General features: G+C 37.3%; 1 protein-coding gene across 1 annotated transcript in view; it reads right to left on the bottom strand.

The window, feature by feature from the left end:
* arhgef28a (Rho guanine nucleotide exchange factor (GEF) 28a) overlaps window positions 1-18129 on the bottom strand; it is a 100873-nt gene that overhangs the window by 15460 nt on the left and 67284 nt on the right. The window contains exons 16-32 of the mRNA XM_073840047.1: window positions 14749-14944; window positions 14480-14535; window positions 14272-14332; window positions 14028-14160; window positions 13503-13621; window positions 12026-12166; window positions 11687-11937; window positions 11019-11144; window positions 10798-10915; window positions 10468-10719; window positions 10260-10336; window positions 9168-9346; window positions 8975-9066; window positions 6682-6864; window positions 5965-6203; window positions 4451-4498; window positions 230-742 (exon numbers count right to left, since the gene is read on the bottom strand). Coding sequence (XP_073696148.1) covers window positions 230-742; window positions 4451-4498; window positions 5965-6203; window positions 6682-6864; window positions 8975-9066; window positions 9168-9346; window positions 10260-10336; window positions 10468-10719; window positions 10798-10915; window positions 11019-11144; window positions 11687-11937; window positions 12026-12166; window positions 13503-13621; window positions 14028-14160; window positions 14272-14332; window positions 14480-14535; window positions 14749-14944 — 2784 coding nt within the window. The remainder of the gene's footprint in view (window positions 1-229; window positions 743-4450; window positions 4499-5964; window positions 6204-6681; window positions 6865-8974; window positions 9067-9167; window positions 9347-10259; window positions 10337-10467; window positions 10720-10797; window positions 10916-11018; window positions 11145-11686; window positions 11938-12025; window positions 12167-13502; window positions 13622-14027; window positions 14161-14271; window positions 14333-14479; window positions 14536-14748; window positions 14945-18129) is intronic.

Genomic DNA, 18129 nt, shown 5'->3' with positions numbered 1-18129 from the left:
GGTTTGACACAACATCGGATTGCTTTGATTGTTTCTTATGAGTGACAGGTTGCAGAAGGGAAAGGATTGAAATTTTTCTGGCCATTTGACATGGTGTATAATGATAAACCATTTAAAATACGGAAATTTTCCATACAAACTGACAGTTTTGATTCCATAGTGACCCTCACACATCACACAGACTACCACTGAATCCCACACATTCGCATCCACTCACACTGATCATCACCTGTGTCTGCTGTCCATCCAGTGGTATGACCATAGCTGGCAGGTTCTGCTGGTATCCCTGCCTGAAATTCTCCAGCAGCCTCCGCTGATCATCCATCTTCTCCTTCTCTTTTTCCACATTCCTCTGGCCTTCTCTCAGCCTCTCCAGGCTTTGCTGGTACTCCTGCAGCTGCTCTTGGAGCTCCTGTCGCTCGATCTGCAACCTCCGCTCCTCTAGGTGGCACACCAGCTCTCTCTGCTCTAGTGACGCTTCCAGCTCTGACTGCTGCACCTGGCGCACCTGGCACTCTCGTTCCCATTGTTGCCGCTCTCGTACCAGGGCGCCCCGTAGACGGGCCACATCTGCCAACTCCTCTCGCCGTCGCTCCGCCTCCCGCTGGCGCTCCTGCTCCTGCAGGGTCTGGCTGCTGCGAGTGATGGGCAGTGGGCGGGAGTGTGGGTGAGGGCAGGGGCTTGATAACAAGAGGAGGAGCCTTTGGACTTCATAGTAGCTGTCTTGGATGGTGACTGCGGCCTGTTCGCAAGAAAAATGATGGTGGTTAAAGTAAAGGAGATCAAAGGTGAGGTTTCTTTTAGTTGCTTACAATGGCTCTAATTCGCTGAAATGGCTAATACACTGGTGTGTAGGGTCTTGATTAAACCATCACTAGTCACAAAAAGTGTTCCAGTAACTTCATAAAGTTACGGTTGAACCAATGATGTCCCATGGACTATTTTTACAATGTTCTTACTACCTTTCTGGGCCTTGAACTTGTCAGTTGCGTTGCAGTCTATGCAGGGTCAGAAAGCTCTCAGAATTAATTAAAAATATCTTAATTTGTGTTCTGAAGATGAACGAGGTCTTACAGGTTTGGTCTTATTTCAAAGTATTACTGTTTTTACTGTATTTTTGATCAAATAAATGGAGTATGAGAGACATATGGAGTTCATACCATCATACCAAGTCCAAACTTTTAAATGATAGTGTACAGTATATGTCTTACACAACTTAACAGAAGTCCTATGCACAAATTGCATCTTCTCTCGTGCCGTCTCTAGTGACTTGTTAAATGGAGCTGTTTTTAGCTTAAAAACCTGAGGAAAATTAGCATTTTTCAGACATGGATCCCACTGGTATATCTAATGGGTTTTTAGCATAGCAGTTTTTGATTTTGAGTTAAATAAGGTCTGTAGTTAACATCACTTGAAGACGTTGAAGAATTACTTTCACGCTTTGTTATATAACACCAATTACAGTCGTAACTCAAGCGCATGTTGCTAAAAACGCAAGTTTCTAACAAATATCTCCATAAAGACTATGATGTCCTGCATAGGTAAAAGACAGTAGGTAAATATTAATTATGACCCTGGACCACAAAACCAGTCATAAAGGTCCATTTGAAATTGAGATTTATACATCTAAATAGCTTTCTATTGATGTATGGTCTGTTAGGATATGACAGTGAGTACGTTTACATGGACAACAATATTCCGATTTTAACGCGATTAAGACAATACTCTGATTAAGAAGCAACCATGTAAACTGAGATTTTTGATTAATTTAATCCGACTAAAGTCATAATCGGAGTAAACACAAATCGAATTAAGACAGGTGGAGTATTCCTATTTTAGTCGCATTATGGAAGACATGTACACACCTTAATCAGACTATTCCCCTTGTAGGACTTTTCGCCACATTTTGTGACAGGATACACACTAATGCTGCGTTCCAGGCAGGTTTTTGAGCTCGTAAATCACGTGTTCAAACCACGACTCAGGACTTTGTAGCGTTCCAGGCAAGTCACGCCAAGCATTTATTATTTTTATAGTATTAATAATTTGATTGCAACGTTATATTGTCCTAAACTCAATTTTTCCACCGTGTGCCACTGAACACCGCACCCCTAGAGGCTTTATTGTTGTTTCTCGGGCTATGTCACGTCAGAACTCGGAACTGGGAGTACGTCGTCGATCTAGTACGAGTTCACGGGTGGGAAGTCACGGGTTTGAGTGCCGTTCCAGTGCACTTTCACGGGTAGAAGTTTGGAAAAACACGTGTAACGGGTTGTCTGGAACGCGGCATAACGCTCTCAGTTGGTTGCGCTTTGGTTTCATTTTTATTTATTTATATTTTGCTACAACATGGGCTTAATCAATGCTCATTGCTGATAAATAGCCTAGTTTGTTATCATAATTTTTTGTTTTATGGAAACGTTTTTAACATTCAACCCCCTTTTTCATTAGTATAATTTGTAAGTATTTATTTTAATTTTGTGAACGGGATTTCCGCTATTGGAATGTCTTAGGATGCTTTTTACTTTTACTATCGAATTCATGATCTTGGTTTTGCTTGCATATATAAGGCTACACCTATCAATTTTAAGATTAAAACAAATTCTTAAAAGATGGATTTGTTATTTTTAATTAAACAGCATAACAAAAATAAATTAAAACTAGCTTATATAGCATTTATTAACAAAAACTAATAAGACGAGGCATGGACTCCATCACATGCTGTTATATGCCGACTAAACAATTTATTACAGGGCGCGCAAACACTGAGCAATCAAAATAATTAATAAAAAAAATAATAAAAGAAAGCCTCCAAAGCGTAATGTGAGGTAAACGGCAAAGATAACAGGGTTTTCAAAATGAAAACAAACAAAAAAAGTAAAACTAAACTGGCTTTCGGTGACTGTGCTTGCGTGTGTTTTTTTTTTTTTTTGTCCTAAAAACTGACTGGCTCTGAAACGCTCGCTGTATGGATCAGACGCTTTGGAGCAGCACAGCACGCACTCGCACAAATGCGACCACGGCAAATTTTAACTCACACATTCTAAAATATTTGTTGCATATGTCCAGTGCCACTTCAAGCTTTTGTAAAATTAAAACCCAAACATCCAAAAGTCTATAAGGAAGATGAACTGATAGCGTCGCGTGTGGACGCAATGATGTGTGTCATTAATCGATCTATGTACTATAACATGTAAAACGGGAACATGAAAGGAATATTCTAAAAGCAACTCATGTAAACAGCTTAATCATATTATTGTCTTATTCAGAATAAGGTCATTAATTAGATTACTGGTGTCCATGTAAACGTAGTCAGTATTTGACCAAGATGCAATTGATTGAAAATCAGGAATCTGAGGGTGCAAAAAAATATAAATATTGAGAAAATCGCCTTTAAAGTTGCCCAAATGAAGTTCTTAGCAATGCATGTTACTAACCCAAAATTAAGTTTTGATATATTTACAGTAGGAAATTTACAAAATATCTTCATGGGACATGATCTTTACTTAATATCCTAATGATTTTATGAGCATAAAAGAAAAACCTATAATTTTTACCGATATACAAATATACCTATGCTACTTAAAACTGGTTTTGTTGTCCAGGGTCACAATTGAATTGAATAATAAATTAACTGGTCTGTTTGACTATGATTTGTCCTGTGACAGATGGGTTTGACTCAACTATGCTCAGGTTCAGATTTGTACTCAGAGAAAGCTGACTGTGAAAACTTATCATATCAATCAAAAACCTAAGAAGAAAAAATCATTTTGATCAATTTAATGCATCTTATGTCAAAACCTGACCCTAAACGTTTGAACATTAGTGTACAATCTTGTAGTAACTGCAGTCCTTGTGTAGCAATTTGTGAACAACTGTTTTTAAAGCAAACAACAGCAGCAGATTCACATTTGACGTACTGTAAATGGTACCTGTGCAAATTATGCTATAGAACAAAATGTCAAAGTTTTATTTTACTCATAAATCAAAAACAGCTATTTTAAAAACCCATTAGATATTCCCGAGGAAAGCGGTGGCGAATTACCCTTCCAGGTCGGCCTACAAATTGACATCATGACTAAACAGCTCTATAATGCTTCCCTACTCACAAACAAACAATAAAAATACATCCAAATGTATCCTTTTGACAATGACATCTAAAGTAGGTTTTTTTTAAAATAGCGATTCAAAAAGAAGGCCCTTAGCAGGCGTGCCACTCATATGTACGTCCCACATCACCTGCATTACAACACCTCCTATTATACATCCAAACCACAGCATGTTATATAATTGAGTTTTGTAGTTGGTCAAACAAGTTTAGGCAATGAAAATAAGGCTTGGACAGAGCTATTACAAGCAAGTCATTCTTGTGTTTATGTGTGTCTGACGTAAGGCCTGTCCACTATAATTATTCTTTCCGTTGGTATGTGGTTGTGTGACATAAGCTCACCTGTAGACTGTACAGCAGCTGAGTCAAGCTCTGTACACTCTGACTCACCTGCAAAATAACAAACAAACAATAAGCAACAGAAAGTAGAGAACTCTACATCAAAACTATGAGACTCTTCTCCCTGGAAACAGAACCGTGAAGCTGTGCGCAGTGCGCACTATAGCAATATATGTTCCGGTCTATTGCAAACAACAGTGCAATATATTTCATTTACATTTTTTGTCAGACATCTGCTTCCTGGATTTGACAAAACGCTAACATTGTGTTTACTTCAGCAGGTTTGTAAGGATGATTCAAAAACTTCAGCATCTGTTGACTCAAACACCATTTGGTTCTTTATCTACAAAGTCAACAGACAGCACAGGAAACAGACGGCTGTGACCTGAGTTAAAGAAAACAGCCTTCTAGCCAATTAGGTTTATAAATGAGCAAGGCAAAGAGTTCACTCAAGGACGCTTGAGGAATGTGGGGGGACACATTAAGACATCAGTATTGATTACTTCCTAAAAGGTGAGAGGATGAAAAAACATGCCTGTTAATGGTTATTACACCCCTACATTCGCCTTATCTTGAGGTGGATAGTTTACTTTGTTAATTAAACATTGTGTTGGATTAAATTCTACTTTAATATAAGAGTTAATCAATAATATTACTGCACTTCAATGCAATTTGGATGTCCGTGGACTAAGTACAAATATGAAGAGAGTTGCAAGGAATACACTCTTTTGTGTTGAAATCAACACAAAACAAGTCTGCCCTCTTAAGGCAAGATTTAGTCCCTGTCTATATCAATAGTAAGTTTATAGCACCACCTGGTGGACACACAGCTATGTTTTTGTTTGATGTTGTTCTTGGTTATATTCAACAAGATTCATTTTGCCCAAATATATAACTAAACTAAATACAAATAAGCTAATATAAATATATAGTAAACTAAAAGTTTAAAACCCAGAATAGATAAATGTCGAAAGTAGATAAAATTGAACATACACTAAAACAAGAATACTTTGTTTTGTAACAATAAAACGTTAATACCTTTTAAATATGAATGATCTCAGTTCATGACCTTGTGCTCATGTCAGCAGCACAAAAAACCTTATCAGCATGACGTACCGTGCAGTGTGCCGCAAGACGCCATCGACAGCAGAAAAGAGATCCAGGAAAATAAAAGCCTAATTCTCCGCTTTTATTTTTTATGAAACGGGACCCTTGAGGCAGTGAAATGGACTCCTCTTATTTCAAGCTCATTAATACTTAGTAACATAAAGAATGAGATGTGATAGTGGAAGAAGAATGTGAATTATTCATGCAGGGCGACTGTACCCCTCATGCTGAACACAGCCTTTTTAGAAAAGGCTGCAATTTAAAACAGTAATAATGGAAAGTATTAAATATTTCTTACCCCTATCAGTATATTTCCATTAGTAATCATGGTGTGGCATTATACTACCACAATTCAACTTCTAGGAGTAGTCCCGTGTGCAAATAAAGTCTGTTTATGAGAACACATTTACCTTTAGGTGTATATTGTGATCACTGTCTGAGATGTGGTTAAAGGCCTGGGTTTCCAAGCCTTCCTCTCCTCTCCACTCTTCCTCCTCTTTCTGGAGGGTGTCCATCGATGGGCTCTGGTTTTCAGGGGGCTGGAGGGAGGAGGGAGAGCAAGGCTCGGGTTGGGTCTGCTCTTCTGAACAAGACAGGACGGCAGCAGTAGAAGCAGATTGAGAGGAGAGAGCTGCTTTCAGGTTCTCCGCTAACAAGGAGAGAGAAAGAAAATGAGAGAGCATGATATTAATAACAGTAAAGATTACTATGCATGCAGTTATGTGTGTTGCAGTTCAATAACATGAAAAAAATTGGTAGTATTGTTGAAAATACTGTCTATGAGTATGTGAATGTGAATATACCAATGTGCATGTACACGTACACCACCTTTCAAAAGTTTGTGATCTGTAAGATTTTTAAAATGTTTTTGTTTTTAAAAAAAATCCCTTCACCAAGGCTGCATTTATTTGATCAAAAATGAAATATTACTACAGTTTAAGATAAATGTTTAATATATTTTAAACATGAATGATTCCTACAGTATGATGGCAAAGGTGAATTTTCAGCAGCCATGACTCAAGTTTTCAGTGTCACGTGATTCTTCAGAAATTATTCTAATATGCTGATTTGGTGGTTAATAAACATTTATTATTATACAACAATTACTATTATCAGTGGACTCTCACCCTCTTTAAGAGCAGCAGTGAGCAGTACTCCGGCCTGAGGGATGTCCTCAGTGCTGGGTCGTACCAGGAGCCTGGGCTCTGGTCCGGTCTCACGTCGTCCTGCCATGACTGACAGCTCGGCATAGATGTGTAGCTTCTCCTCCAGATTGGCACAGATGAGGTGATCATGGCCACACAAAGACTCTGTGAAAGAAGGCAGTTGGTTGTCATGTTAAGAAAACTATTATTCTTTAGCTGACACAAATGTTGTCTCTTACTGAAATATGTAGTAAAAAAACTATGGAAGCCGTTTCCGCCACTGAATAAAAAAAATAAATAAAAATATTGCGACTTTTTTTCTCAGAATTGCGAGATACAAACTCGCAATTCTGACTTTTTTTCTCGCAATTCTGACTTTATAACTTGCAAAGTCAGAATTGCGAGTTTGTATCTCGCAATTCTGAGAAAAAAAGTCGCAATATTTTATCATTTTTTTAAATTCACTGGCGGAAACGGGCTTCCTTTAAAAACCCAGTATAGATTTAGGTTATTTAAAAAATCCTCATCGTTTTATACATATTTTAGACTATAGGAGGTGCTATTATTTAAATTACATGAAATGGTTGAACTTGGCGAGCTACTGGTGCTACCTGTTGATATTTTTGCCGCAACACAACTCAAGAATACACAACTCAGAAAATAAAATACTGATACGATGCCACACTGTGCGGCTTTCATTTGTAAATTTTTGCCAAATGGCAACAAAAGAAGCAATGTAAGTCTTGACTGCTTTTCTGGCAATAAGAAGAGGAGAAAAAAGGGAAGATGTCTGTGGATGAATAAAACTTCATAAAGACATGCGTTCTCTCCACCGTAGCCCTGATGCATTTGAGGCTTCTAGTTGACCACAGTTACTGAAAGAGCTAACAAAAAGCAAAGACAAGAAACAATAGATGCCATCTTGGCAGGATGTAAGCATGCCGAAGCTTGTCATGACGCTGCAGACTCTAAAGGAGTTTCTCAGCAGCGGATTTTACCCGATATCCCACATTAAAGGAACACTCCACTTTTTTTGGAAATAGGCTCATTCTCCAACTCCCCCCGAGTTAATAAGTTGAGTTTTACCGTTTTGAAATCCATTCAGCCGTTCTCCTGTTCTGGCGATATCACTTTTAGCATAGCTTAGCATAGATCATTGAATCCTATTAGACCAATAGCATCGCGTTCAAAAATGACCAACGAGTTTCCATATTTGTCCATATTTGAAGCAGGAGCAGTAATACCATGCAGCACATAGTGTGCAAATGCTAAACTAGCTGGGAACTCATTTCTGATAATACTCCGTCTGCTTCGGCCATGTTACAGCAGCAAACTTCTTTGACTATTACGCCGGAATGGAAGTGTAGTTCCTAATCTTATCGGCCTAGAAACTCGCAGCTTTGCATTTTCACCGGTCTTAGTACACGATATAACTACAGAAGAGTCAAGTTTTAAATACAACAAATATGGAAACTCGTTGCTCATTTTTGAACGCGATGCTACTGGTCTAATAGGATTCAATGATTTATGCTAAGCTATGCTAAAAGTGATATCGCCAGAACAGGAGAACGGCTGAATGGATTTCAAAACGGTAAAAATCAACTTATTAACTCGGGGGGAGTTGGAGAATGAGCCTATTTCCAAAAAAAGTGGAGTGTTCCTTTAAAACTTCTTGTGGGGACAAATCAAAACGCACAGCATTTGGTTTAATTCCTGTGGTCATTGTATCAGTATTTTATTTTCCGAGTTGTATTGCGGTAAAAATAGCAACAGGTAGCAGCAGTACCTCAATGAGTGCAACTATTTAATGTCATCGAAATAATAACAGTACGAGACATAATTTACGTTATATTAAGCCAAAAAAGTCTTAAAACCCAGGGCTCCCTTTAAGAGAACACACAACTCATTGACCATTGAAGTAGCTGCATTCTGATAAAATAATAAAAGAAACATTCAAATCATGTGTATTTTATTATATTATTAGATGTTTTACCAGTAATAGATTAATGTCAGTGCATGCATTGACAAGTCCAGTTTATGCTATAAGAGCTTTCCAAAAATAGTTCAGTAAAGGTTAGGGAATGTGTGCGTTCTTGAGCTGCAAACGCCAATCGCTATATCAGAATGTCATTCTCTTGCAAAATCCATAATAATGGCCTGCACCGCAGAGCAATTTGAGATGAAAGATGAACGGAAATGAAAATGGATAAATATCTCCTGCTATTACAAACTCCTGCTATTTATCCTTGGGTTCAGCATATCTAGTTGGTTGTACCTTGTAGCCTGTGGATCTTTTGGACCTTTGCTTCGGTGACTCTCCTTTCCTCTTCAGACTCACTTGTAGTTTCATCTTCTTCTTCAGGGCAACTTAGCAAACCAAATACAATTTCAAATTAGTGCAATCGCACACAGTTGCCCTTTTAGATAACAATCAAGTAAGACATTTTCCATTCCTCATCAATATGCACCTCTCCACAGCCTCTCTGATGAGTCTCATCCACGCATTGCGTTCATCTTTAGAAGCAGCGTGAACTTCGTACATCTCAGGCCCAGCTGAAGACGCGCTGATCAGAAACATGCCTCTCTCCTCGTTAGCCACCTCACGTACAATCAGCTTCTGCAGAGAGATCACTGGAGGCTTCTGGTCCTGAGAAAGAGAGTAAGTGAGTAAGACAACGACTAATTATACACACAATAACATTCAAGCCACACTTATAAAGGACTTAATCAAATGTGACCTGGACCACAAAACCAGTCATAAGGGTCCTTTTTTTTTTAAATTGAGATTTATACATCATCTGAAAGCTGAATAAACAAGCTTAGGTTGTTAGGAAAGGACAATATTTGAAAATCTGGAATCTGAGGGTGCAAAAAAATCGATTGCCTTTAAAGTTGTCCAAATGAAGTTCTTAGCAATGCAGATTACTAGTCAAAAATAAAGTTTTGATATATTTATTGTAAAAAAAATGTACAAAATATCTTAATGGAACATGATCTTTACTTAATATCATAATGATTTTTGGCATAAAAGACAAATCTAGCATTTTAACCCATACAATGTATTTTTGGCTATTGCTACAAATATACCCTTGCTACTTAAAACTGGTTTTGTGGTCCAGGGTCACAAATGTATTCCTTGCATACAAATGACTATACTACTACTCAAGTTTGGTGTCATGAAGTAAATAATAATAATTTCAAAATCTTTTGAATCCTGAAAAAAAAAAATGTATAACGGTCTTCTCAAAAATATTTTGCAGCAAAACTGATTTCAACTTTGATAATAGTAAGTAATGGGTCTTGAATAAATCAGGATATTAAAAGGATTTCTGAAGGACGGAAGTCTTCACTGAAGACTTGAGTAATGGCTGCTGACAATTCATAAATGTTAAAAAAAATATTAAAATATAACACCATTATTTTGAATCAAATAAATGCAGCCTTGACGAGTGAAGACTTCTTCCAAAAACTTTTTTTCCAAAAATCGTATTAACCCAAACCTTTGGACTGTATTGTATGCTTTATGAAGATGAAAATGCATAGTAATATCAAAAACCAACCACAGCAGCAAAGATGTATTTCTGATCTTTCTCCTGAAGGAACACCAATGAATCTGACAGCAAAAACGCCAGAACATCTGTGGATGACCAGAACAATCAAATAATGTAGCCAGATAAGAATTAAGCACAAACGGCTGTTCATTTGTCCTTTCTATTGACTACTGTGTGGTGTACTGTGAGTGTTTTATTGGACAATTCATTTTCTCACCTTTCAGTCTGCCTGTGGCTGTTTTCCAGAGCAGCGGGCCCTGGTGCAGCAGAGCCCTGCCACTGGTGATGTCCTGCTTGCGGAAGGTGTAACCACTCTTTAGTTTAGTCGAGCACTTGTTCTCCATGCGGCCCAGGACCTCACTCAGCTTCTGGTTCTGCTCGTACTGACTCACACGCTGGTCCACAGCGGAGATCAGCTCTCGGATCAGGACTAGTGCACGAGACAGGTCAGCATGCTCTTCTGTGCTCTCTGAAACAAAGCACGCACAGTACATGTTTGGGTTTGGTTGTGATCTTGTGTCTATGTAATGTGGGTGAGAAAAAATACCTTCTGTATAATGCAGTATTCTCTCCAGGAGGACGGGATACTTTGTAATTCGCTGCGTCACTAGCAAAATGCATTCTGGGATTTCTCGCCTCTTTACCAATGAGTTGCTGCTCTGTTGCTGTGGAACCAAAAAGATGAGATCAACTGAAATGCAGTGCTGCCAAAAGCAACCATAATAAATCAAAATGTGACTAATAGTCATTGTGTGATATGGCTCTCACTTTGATGAAGAGCTGAAATCTCTTGTTCTGCTGCTGGAGCTCTTTGAAGTAGCTGACCGCTTCTGTGTGACGACTGCAAAACTCGCCATACACCTGCTTCATCTTCTCTGCATTTTCCTGGGAGAACTATGAAGAACACAAACACGATGTTTTTTTTTTTTTTTGATGTACTGTACTCCATATGTACATAAAGAGATAGTTCACCCAAAAATGTAAATTCTGTCATTAATTGCTCACCCTCATGTCGTTCCAAACCTTTAAGACATCCATTCATCTTCGGAACTCAAATAAAAATATTGTTGATGAAATCCAAGAACTATCTGATTTGATTTTATCAAAAATATCTTAATTTATGTTCAGAAGATGAACAAAGGTCTTATGGGTTTGGAATGACATGAGGGTGAGTAAATAATGATAGAATTGTCATTTTTGGGTGAATTAAACCTTTAATACCAATTTTTAACCTAATGTCAATTTCAGCATCTGAACTAATATGAACAAACAACAAAAAGCTGTATTAATTAACGCTGACAATGTAAGTAAATGTTGATACATTAACATTAACTAATGCAATCTTATTATAAAGTGTTACGATTAAATTGATCAGGACATTACATTTGAATAGAGTATTTACACATAAATATATAAAACTACTATAATTTATGTACCTGTTGCAGAAAAATGTCACCCACACGGTGGATGAGGTAGTTCTTGCTGCTGTTTGGCTGAACGCAGCTTTGCCGGCGTTCCCTCATCCCTGACAGGAAGTCACGGTGGAGGAGGAGCAGCTCATCTAAGCAAGGGAAAATACGGCCAATAGTGTCTGCATCCAGCCCGACTTCCTCCCGCATTCCTCGCCCGAAGACCTCCGCCATTATCATAAGCGTCTGTACGTGATGCAGCTCGGTCTGCATGAACTCTGAGTAAGACCAAGAGTACAAATCACCTTAAAATGATGTATATAATTTATTTGAACAAAACATTTTTAGTGAGCTGAGTGAGCTGACCGTAAATGACATCCTGTCTCTTGATGATACGTTTTTCTTGCATCTTACAGAACTGGGGCTCCACTGCTAGGCTCCACGACTCAGCCTCCAAATCCACAACATTCATTACCAGCTCATTCTGCAGAGGGGAATCTACAGTGTCTGTGGAGAGGTGGGACACACAAAAGAGCTCGTTTTTGAAGTTTTTGACTTTTCTTTCAGTTGTTAAGGCAAAATTATTGTCTTCTATCCACCTTTTTCTTTCCGAATAAGTGGGTGTGGCCATTTGTAAATTTTATGGTTCTGGCTTTCGGTCTCATCCACATCCAACTATTTTTAGCTGTACAAAACAGCTTGTTTTGCTGCTCGACAATTTGGTGTGTCTTACCACGTTATTTTAATGTATTATCTTAATTATGACACACTGGTTTGTAGTGCAAACAGTTTTACCGTTTACTGCACGTTGTTATTCTTCTTGTTATTTCCCTATAGCGGCTAATGAACCCGAAAGTCTCGCCCATAGGCTTACTTCGGCGTTGAAGAAAAAGGTAAATACAGTTGGAAGTCAAAAGTTTACATACACCTTGTAAAATCTGCAAAATGTTAATTTTACCAAAATAAGTGGATCATACAAAACGCATGATATTTTTTATTTAGTACTGACCTGAATAAGATTATTATTATAATTATTTCACATAAAAGACATTTACATATAGTCCACAAGATAAAATAGTCAAATTTATAAAAATGACCTTGTTCAAAAGTTTACATACGCTTGATTCTTAATACTTTGTTATTACCTGAATGATTCACAGCAGTGTGTTTGTGTTTTTTTGTTTGTTTGTTTGTTTAGTGATAGTTTTTCTTGATTCTCTTGTTTGTACCTTGTTTACACCGCCAGCCTTCAATGCATTGTTTTCCTTCTGAAGCACCAGTGAGCATTTGAACCTTCTGTAATAGTTACATAATGAGTCCCTCAGTTGTCCTCAGTGTGAAAAGATGGATCTCAAAATCATACAGTCATTGTTGGAAATTGTTCAAATACACAAAAATAACCCCATAAAAAAACCAGCATTTGTGGGACCTGAAGGATTTTTCTGAAGAACAGCAGCCAGTTTAACTGTTCAGGACAAATAAGGGACTCATGAACAACTATCACAAAACACAGCTGTGGATTATTTAGGTAACAACACAGTATTAGGAATCATTATTAGTATTAAGTATTATAAGTATTAAGGGTCATTTTTTTCTCGTGTAGACTATATGTAAACATCTTTTATGTGAAATATCTTATTCAGGTCAGTAATAAATACAAAATAACATGCATTTTGTACGATCCCTCCTATTGTGGTAAAATAATTAACATTTTGCAGATTCTGCAAGGTGTATGTAAACTTTTGACCTCAATCCTATACAATATGTTGAGTTGGGCTAAAAAAAACCAAACAAACAGGTATTTCACCAGTAATTTCCTCTATTAAATGCCCAGCTGTTTTACCTTCAATAAGGGATGAATCTGTGGATGTTGAGGACTCCATGGTTTGAAGAAGCTCCTCTGGTGGGATGTGGTTCCGCCACGGGGGGGCGTCGCTATCTGCTTCTGGGCTTCCACTAAGCCTGAAAAATGTAATAAATGTTAATTACGGCACTAGGGAACCTTAAACACTCTTGTTCATTTCAACAAATACAAATTCTGGGTACTTTTGCTGTCTAGGCTTATAATGCCTATAAAGCACTGAATATCCAAACAGTTAAACACAAGTAGTAGCAATTATTAAGTTTTTAAAAGTTAGTCAGCTTCAATTATTTTGTAGTGTGTTGAGACTACGTACACTTACAAATTATGTCTGAAACTGTCAAAAAACTAAATAAGAATGTTGCATTTATTTTTGGACAAAATCCACTGTTAATATTGAGTTGATTTGTAGTATATTTTAGCACAGCATATGGGTCATCAACATTTACAATTCTTTTATCTAGCCAGGTTTTGGTTAAATATTATAACACAGTAAGAGTTTCGGACCTTTCTGTGACTGCAGGCACACTTCTAGACAGAGGGCAAGGAAGAGGAGCAGGGTCTCGTAATGTCATCACAGGGAGAGAGGCAGAGGTGGGGATCTGAGAGGACGATGAGGAACTTTCACGCACTATAAAATCTAGACAAACAAAAAAAAAAAGACAAAAAAGTGTAACTCTCATTTGATAAGATGATAGCAGGAGTTATATAAATTTTCAACCACATGTTTTATAAAGCTGGTTAAACTCACTTTGAGGAAGGGAGGCTGTCCTGCTTTTTACTGTCATAACAGAATATTTGTCTTGAGGTTTCTGTAAAAGAGAGTATTATTAAGTACCTTAGTACTTTGTGTCTGACCAAACATGGGAAAAACATGTCTCTTGGTTTAAATATTAAACTCAGGCAACCTAAGAGAGAAAAGAGAGAGAGAAAAACGTGTAAACAAGAGGACCGTCCACCTTCAGGCATGGCGCAGATGAGTCCTTACAGCCTTTATGGACACTCACTGCACAGTCTAGAAGACAATAGAAAAATAAACAAACATAAACACATAATATCGGAAAACGCACAATGAGTCAACTGGCAGTTTCCCAAGACCTTCAAACTTTTCCAACACACAAAAATGGATAAAATGACTCATTACATACCTCCATGTTGCCAAAAACACAATACATCTTTTAAGATTAAAAATCTGACAGTTTGATTTTTTTTAAATATTTTAACTCACACGTGCAGTGGAGGACCTCTTTCCCCGAAGCTGGCTTGCCGCAGATCTCACAAAATGTCGACCCCAGGACAGATCCTGCTGTGAACTGGTGTCCATTGACCTGCTTGTCTTTGGTCTCTCTCTCTTTTCCTTTCCCCTTAAAGAACCAAGGGAAAGCCATCAGATCACTGACAGTCCACATCACCATCTGCCCTGACTGCACATTAAGCTCAACATTTTCACCTCTACATGTTTTCCGCTTGTTAAATCAGTCCAAGTCTGACATGCTTGTGCGACAAAAAAAAAAAAAGGCCATGGGAGAGTTTGCTGCTGGTAAAACAGTTACAGCCAAAAGAAGGTTTAATGATTAAAAGAGACACCTCTGGTTGTTTTTGGGTCTAACAATCAGTTTTTACCCCAATCTCTTTTTCAGCACTCCTGAATAGCTATTAAAGGATATTGTGCGCAAAACCAAAAAGAAATCATTCAGTTTTCAAAGGATAAAAAAATTGTATCCAGTAATTGATGTATTGTTTAACATAACTTATAAGACTATAAACCAAAGTTTAGGATTTAAACATGGTGCTAATATGTACATTGTGAAATTAAAATTCTAAATAAATGTTCTATTTTAATATTTTAAAATGTATTCTTCCCTTAAGTAACATTTCTTATCATTATCAATGTTGAAAATGGTTTTGCTGTTTAACATTTTTGTGGACACCGTGATGCTTGTTTTATTTCAGGATTCTTTAATGAACTTTATTAAATGCTGTTTTTGTGCTCGAACATTTCTAGAAAGTTGAAAATAACTGTATTTATTTGAAATAGATTTTTTTGTAACATTAAAAATGGCTTTACTGTCACTTTTGATCAATTTAATTCATCCTTGATGAATAAACGTATTAACTTAGCAACCCAAAATGTTTTCTGTTTTAATATATTTTTTTTTAATAATTTATTCCTGAATAATCTCAATTTTAATCATCCATTACTCCAGTCTTCAGTGTCAAATAACCCTTCAAAAATCATTCTGATATGCTGATTTATTATCAATGTTGGAAACGGTTGTACTGTTTAATATTTTTTTTCTTTGCTATCACTTTTATACCAATTTAACACATCCTTGGTGAATAAAAGTAATAATTTCTTTCAAAAAAAAGAACTAATAAAAATTTTACTGACCACAAACTTTTAAATTGTAGTTTATATTGTTACAAATGATTTCTATTTTAAATAAATGCTGTTCTTTTTAACATTTTATTTATTAAAGAATCCTTAAACTGATATCACAGGTTCCAACAAAATATTAAGCAGCACAACTGTGCACAACTCAGCATATTAGAATGATTTCTAAAGGATCGTGACTGAAAACTGGGGTAATGAAGCTGAAAATTCAGCATTGCGTCACAGGAATAAATTACATTTTAAAATATATTCACATAGAAAACAGTTCTATATATATATAGTACAGACCAAAAGCTTGAACACACCTTCTCATTCAAATGAATGAGAAGGTGTGTCCAAACTTTTGGTCTGTACTGTACATTTTTCTGTTTATTAAAGTTTTTACTCTACATTTATGCAGTTTTCAGTTGGTTAGTGAAATTTCTTAAATATATATAAATTAATAAATAAATATTTTTTAAATGGGTTTTTATACAAAAACTGCTTTTTTATGTAAAATTCACTTTATAAAAGACCCACATTTCTAACTTTAATTCATGGGGATAACATGGATAATTTCACATGGTTTAGTGTAAGATTTTTGCCCATCTTTTGGAGAATCCAACAAAAACCAACTACAAATAACTTTACCAGTAGGTGGCTGCAGAGCTCCACTATTTGCTATTTGACCACCTGAAAGATATTTTTTCACAAGTTTTTTCAGTTGAATTCATATCTACAGTACAGGCCAAAAGTTTGGACACACCTGAATGAGAAGGTGTGTCCAAACTTTTGGTCTGTACTGTGTATATATATATATATTAGTGGTGCGTTAACGTGCTGCGTTAATCTATATCGCTGTTAATCTATTCTCAAAGTTGGGTTGGGAGCTGGGTCTATACTACGCAAGCTATGCGTAAGCGGATGTGTACCTAGCTGAATTGCACTGTAGGGGGCGAGAACGAGTCTTCGAACCTGTGTATATGCCTACTGTGAAATTACCACATCAAACGAGACATGCTAACATGAATGCAGCTATGAAGCCGCCGGGTTTGCTTCAGGGCAGGGGCGTTGCTAGACCCTTTTTACTGGGGCACGTGCGTGAGTTATAATTTACTTTGATAATCCAGAAATAAAGACATTAAACTATATGCAACAACTGAATTGACGCTTCTAAAAGCAATCTGTGTATTTAACTGCAACGCGCATGTCGCGCAGCCTTTTACACAGAAGTACATGCAGTGTAGGAACAGTTGGTTACACAAATTTGTATAGTTAAATGTGTTGTAAATGCAATTGTCAAGCAGTTTGTGATGCATTTTGGAAACAGGAGATGGGCCCCTGGTCTAATGCGCCACCTGGCTTAAAGGAGAACTCCGGTGTGATATTGACCTAAAGTGTATTGAATCATGATACCGAGTGTGAACGTACCTTGCATATCTCATTTCGTCTTGTCCACTGCAGTCCGAAATCTGGGGTCAGTTAGCCGATGCTAACAACAGGTTGTCAATGAGAGTCAATAGGGCATCGAAGTAGCCATGTAAATAAATCACTGTTTTATGCCATTTACGAGGCACAAAGTAGCTCCACACTTCATTGGTAGACTTCCAAGGGCCCTGACATTTAAAACGAGACATTGAGAACTCAGAAAAAGCACCGGTAGTTTATTTACAAGAAGATTTATACAGACAGTAACTGCAAGAAGTTTAGCGGTCGCCGCCATTTTGAATTTAGTCACGATAAGTCGAGTGACGAGCAGGAAGGAAACTACAACCTGATAACTTCTTGCAGTTACTGTCTGTATAAATCTTCTTGTAAATAAACTACCGGTGCTTTTTCTGAGTTCTCAATGTCTCGTTTTAAATGTCAGGGCCCTTGGAAGTCTACCAATGAAGTGTGGAGCTACTTTGTGCCTCGTAAATGGCATAAAACAGTGATTTATTTACATGGCTACTTCGATGCCCTATTGACTCTCATTGACAACCTGTTGTGAGCATCGGCTAACTGACCCCAGATTTCGGACTGCAGTGGACAAGACGAGATGAGATATGCAAGGTACGTTCACACTCGGTATCATGATTCAATACACTTTAGGTCAATATCACACCGGACTTCTCCTTTAAGAAACCCGTTCTCAAAGACTTACTTTTAGTCATTACTTGGGTTGCACACATATTCTGAATGCCTTCGGCAGAATTCAAATTAGCCATTTTAATCTAGATTAATTCCAAGATT

Source organism: Garra rufa, chromosome 5 (genome assembly GCF_049309525.1).
Source record: "Garra rufa chromosome 5, GarRuf1.0, whole genome shotgun sequence".
Lineage (NCBI taxonomy): Eukaryota > Metazoa > Chordata > Actinopteri > Cypriniformes > Cyprinidae > Garra > Garra rufa.
The sequence above is the reverse complement of the archived record's forward strand: the minus strand, read 5'-3'. Positions and strand labels throughout refer to the sequence as shown.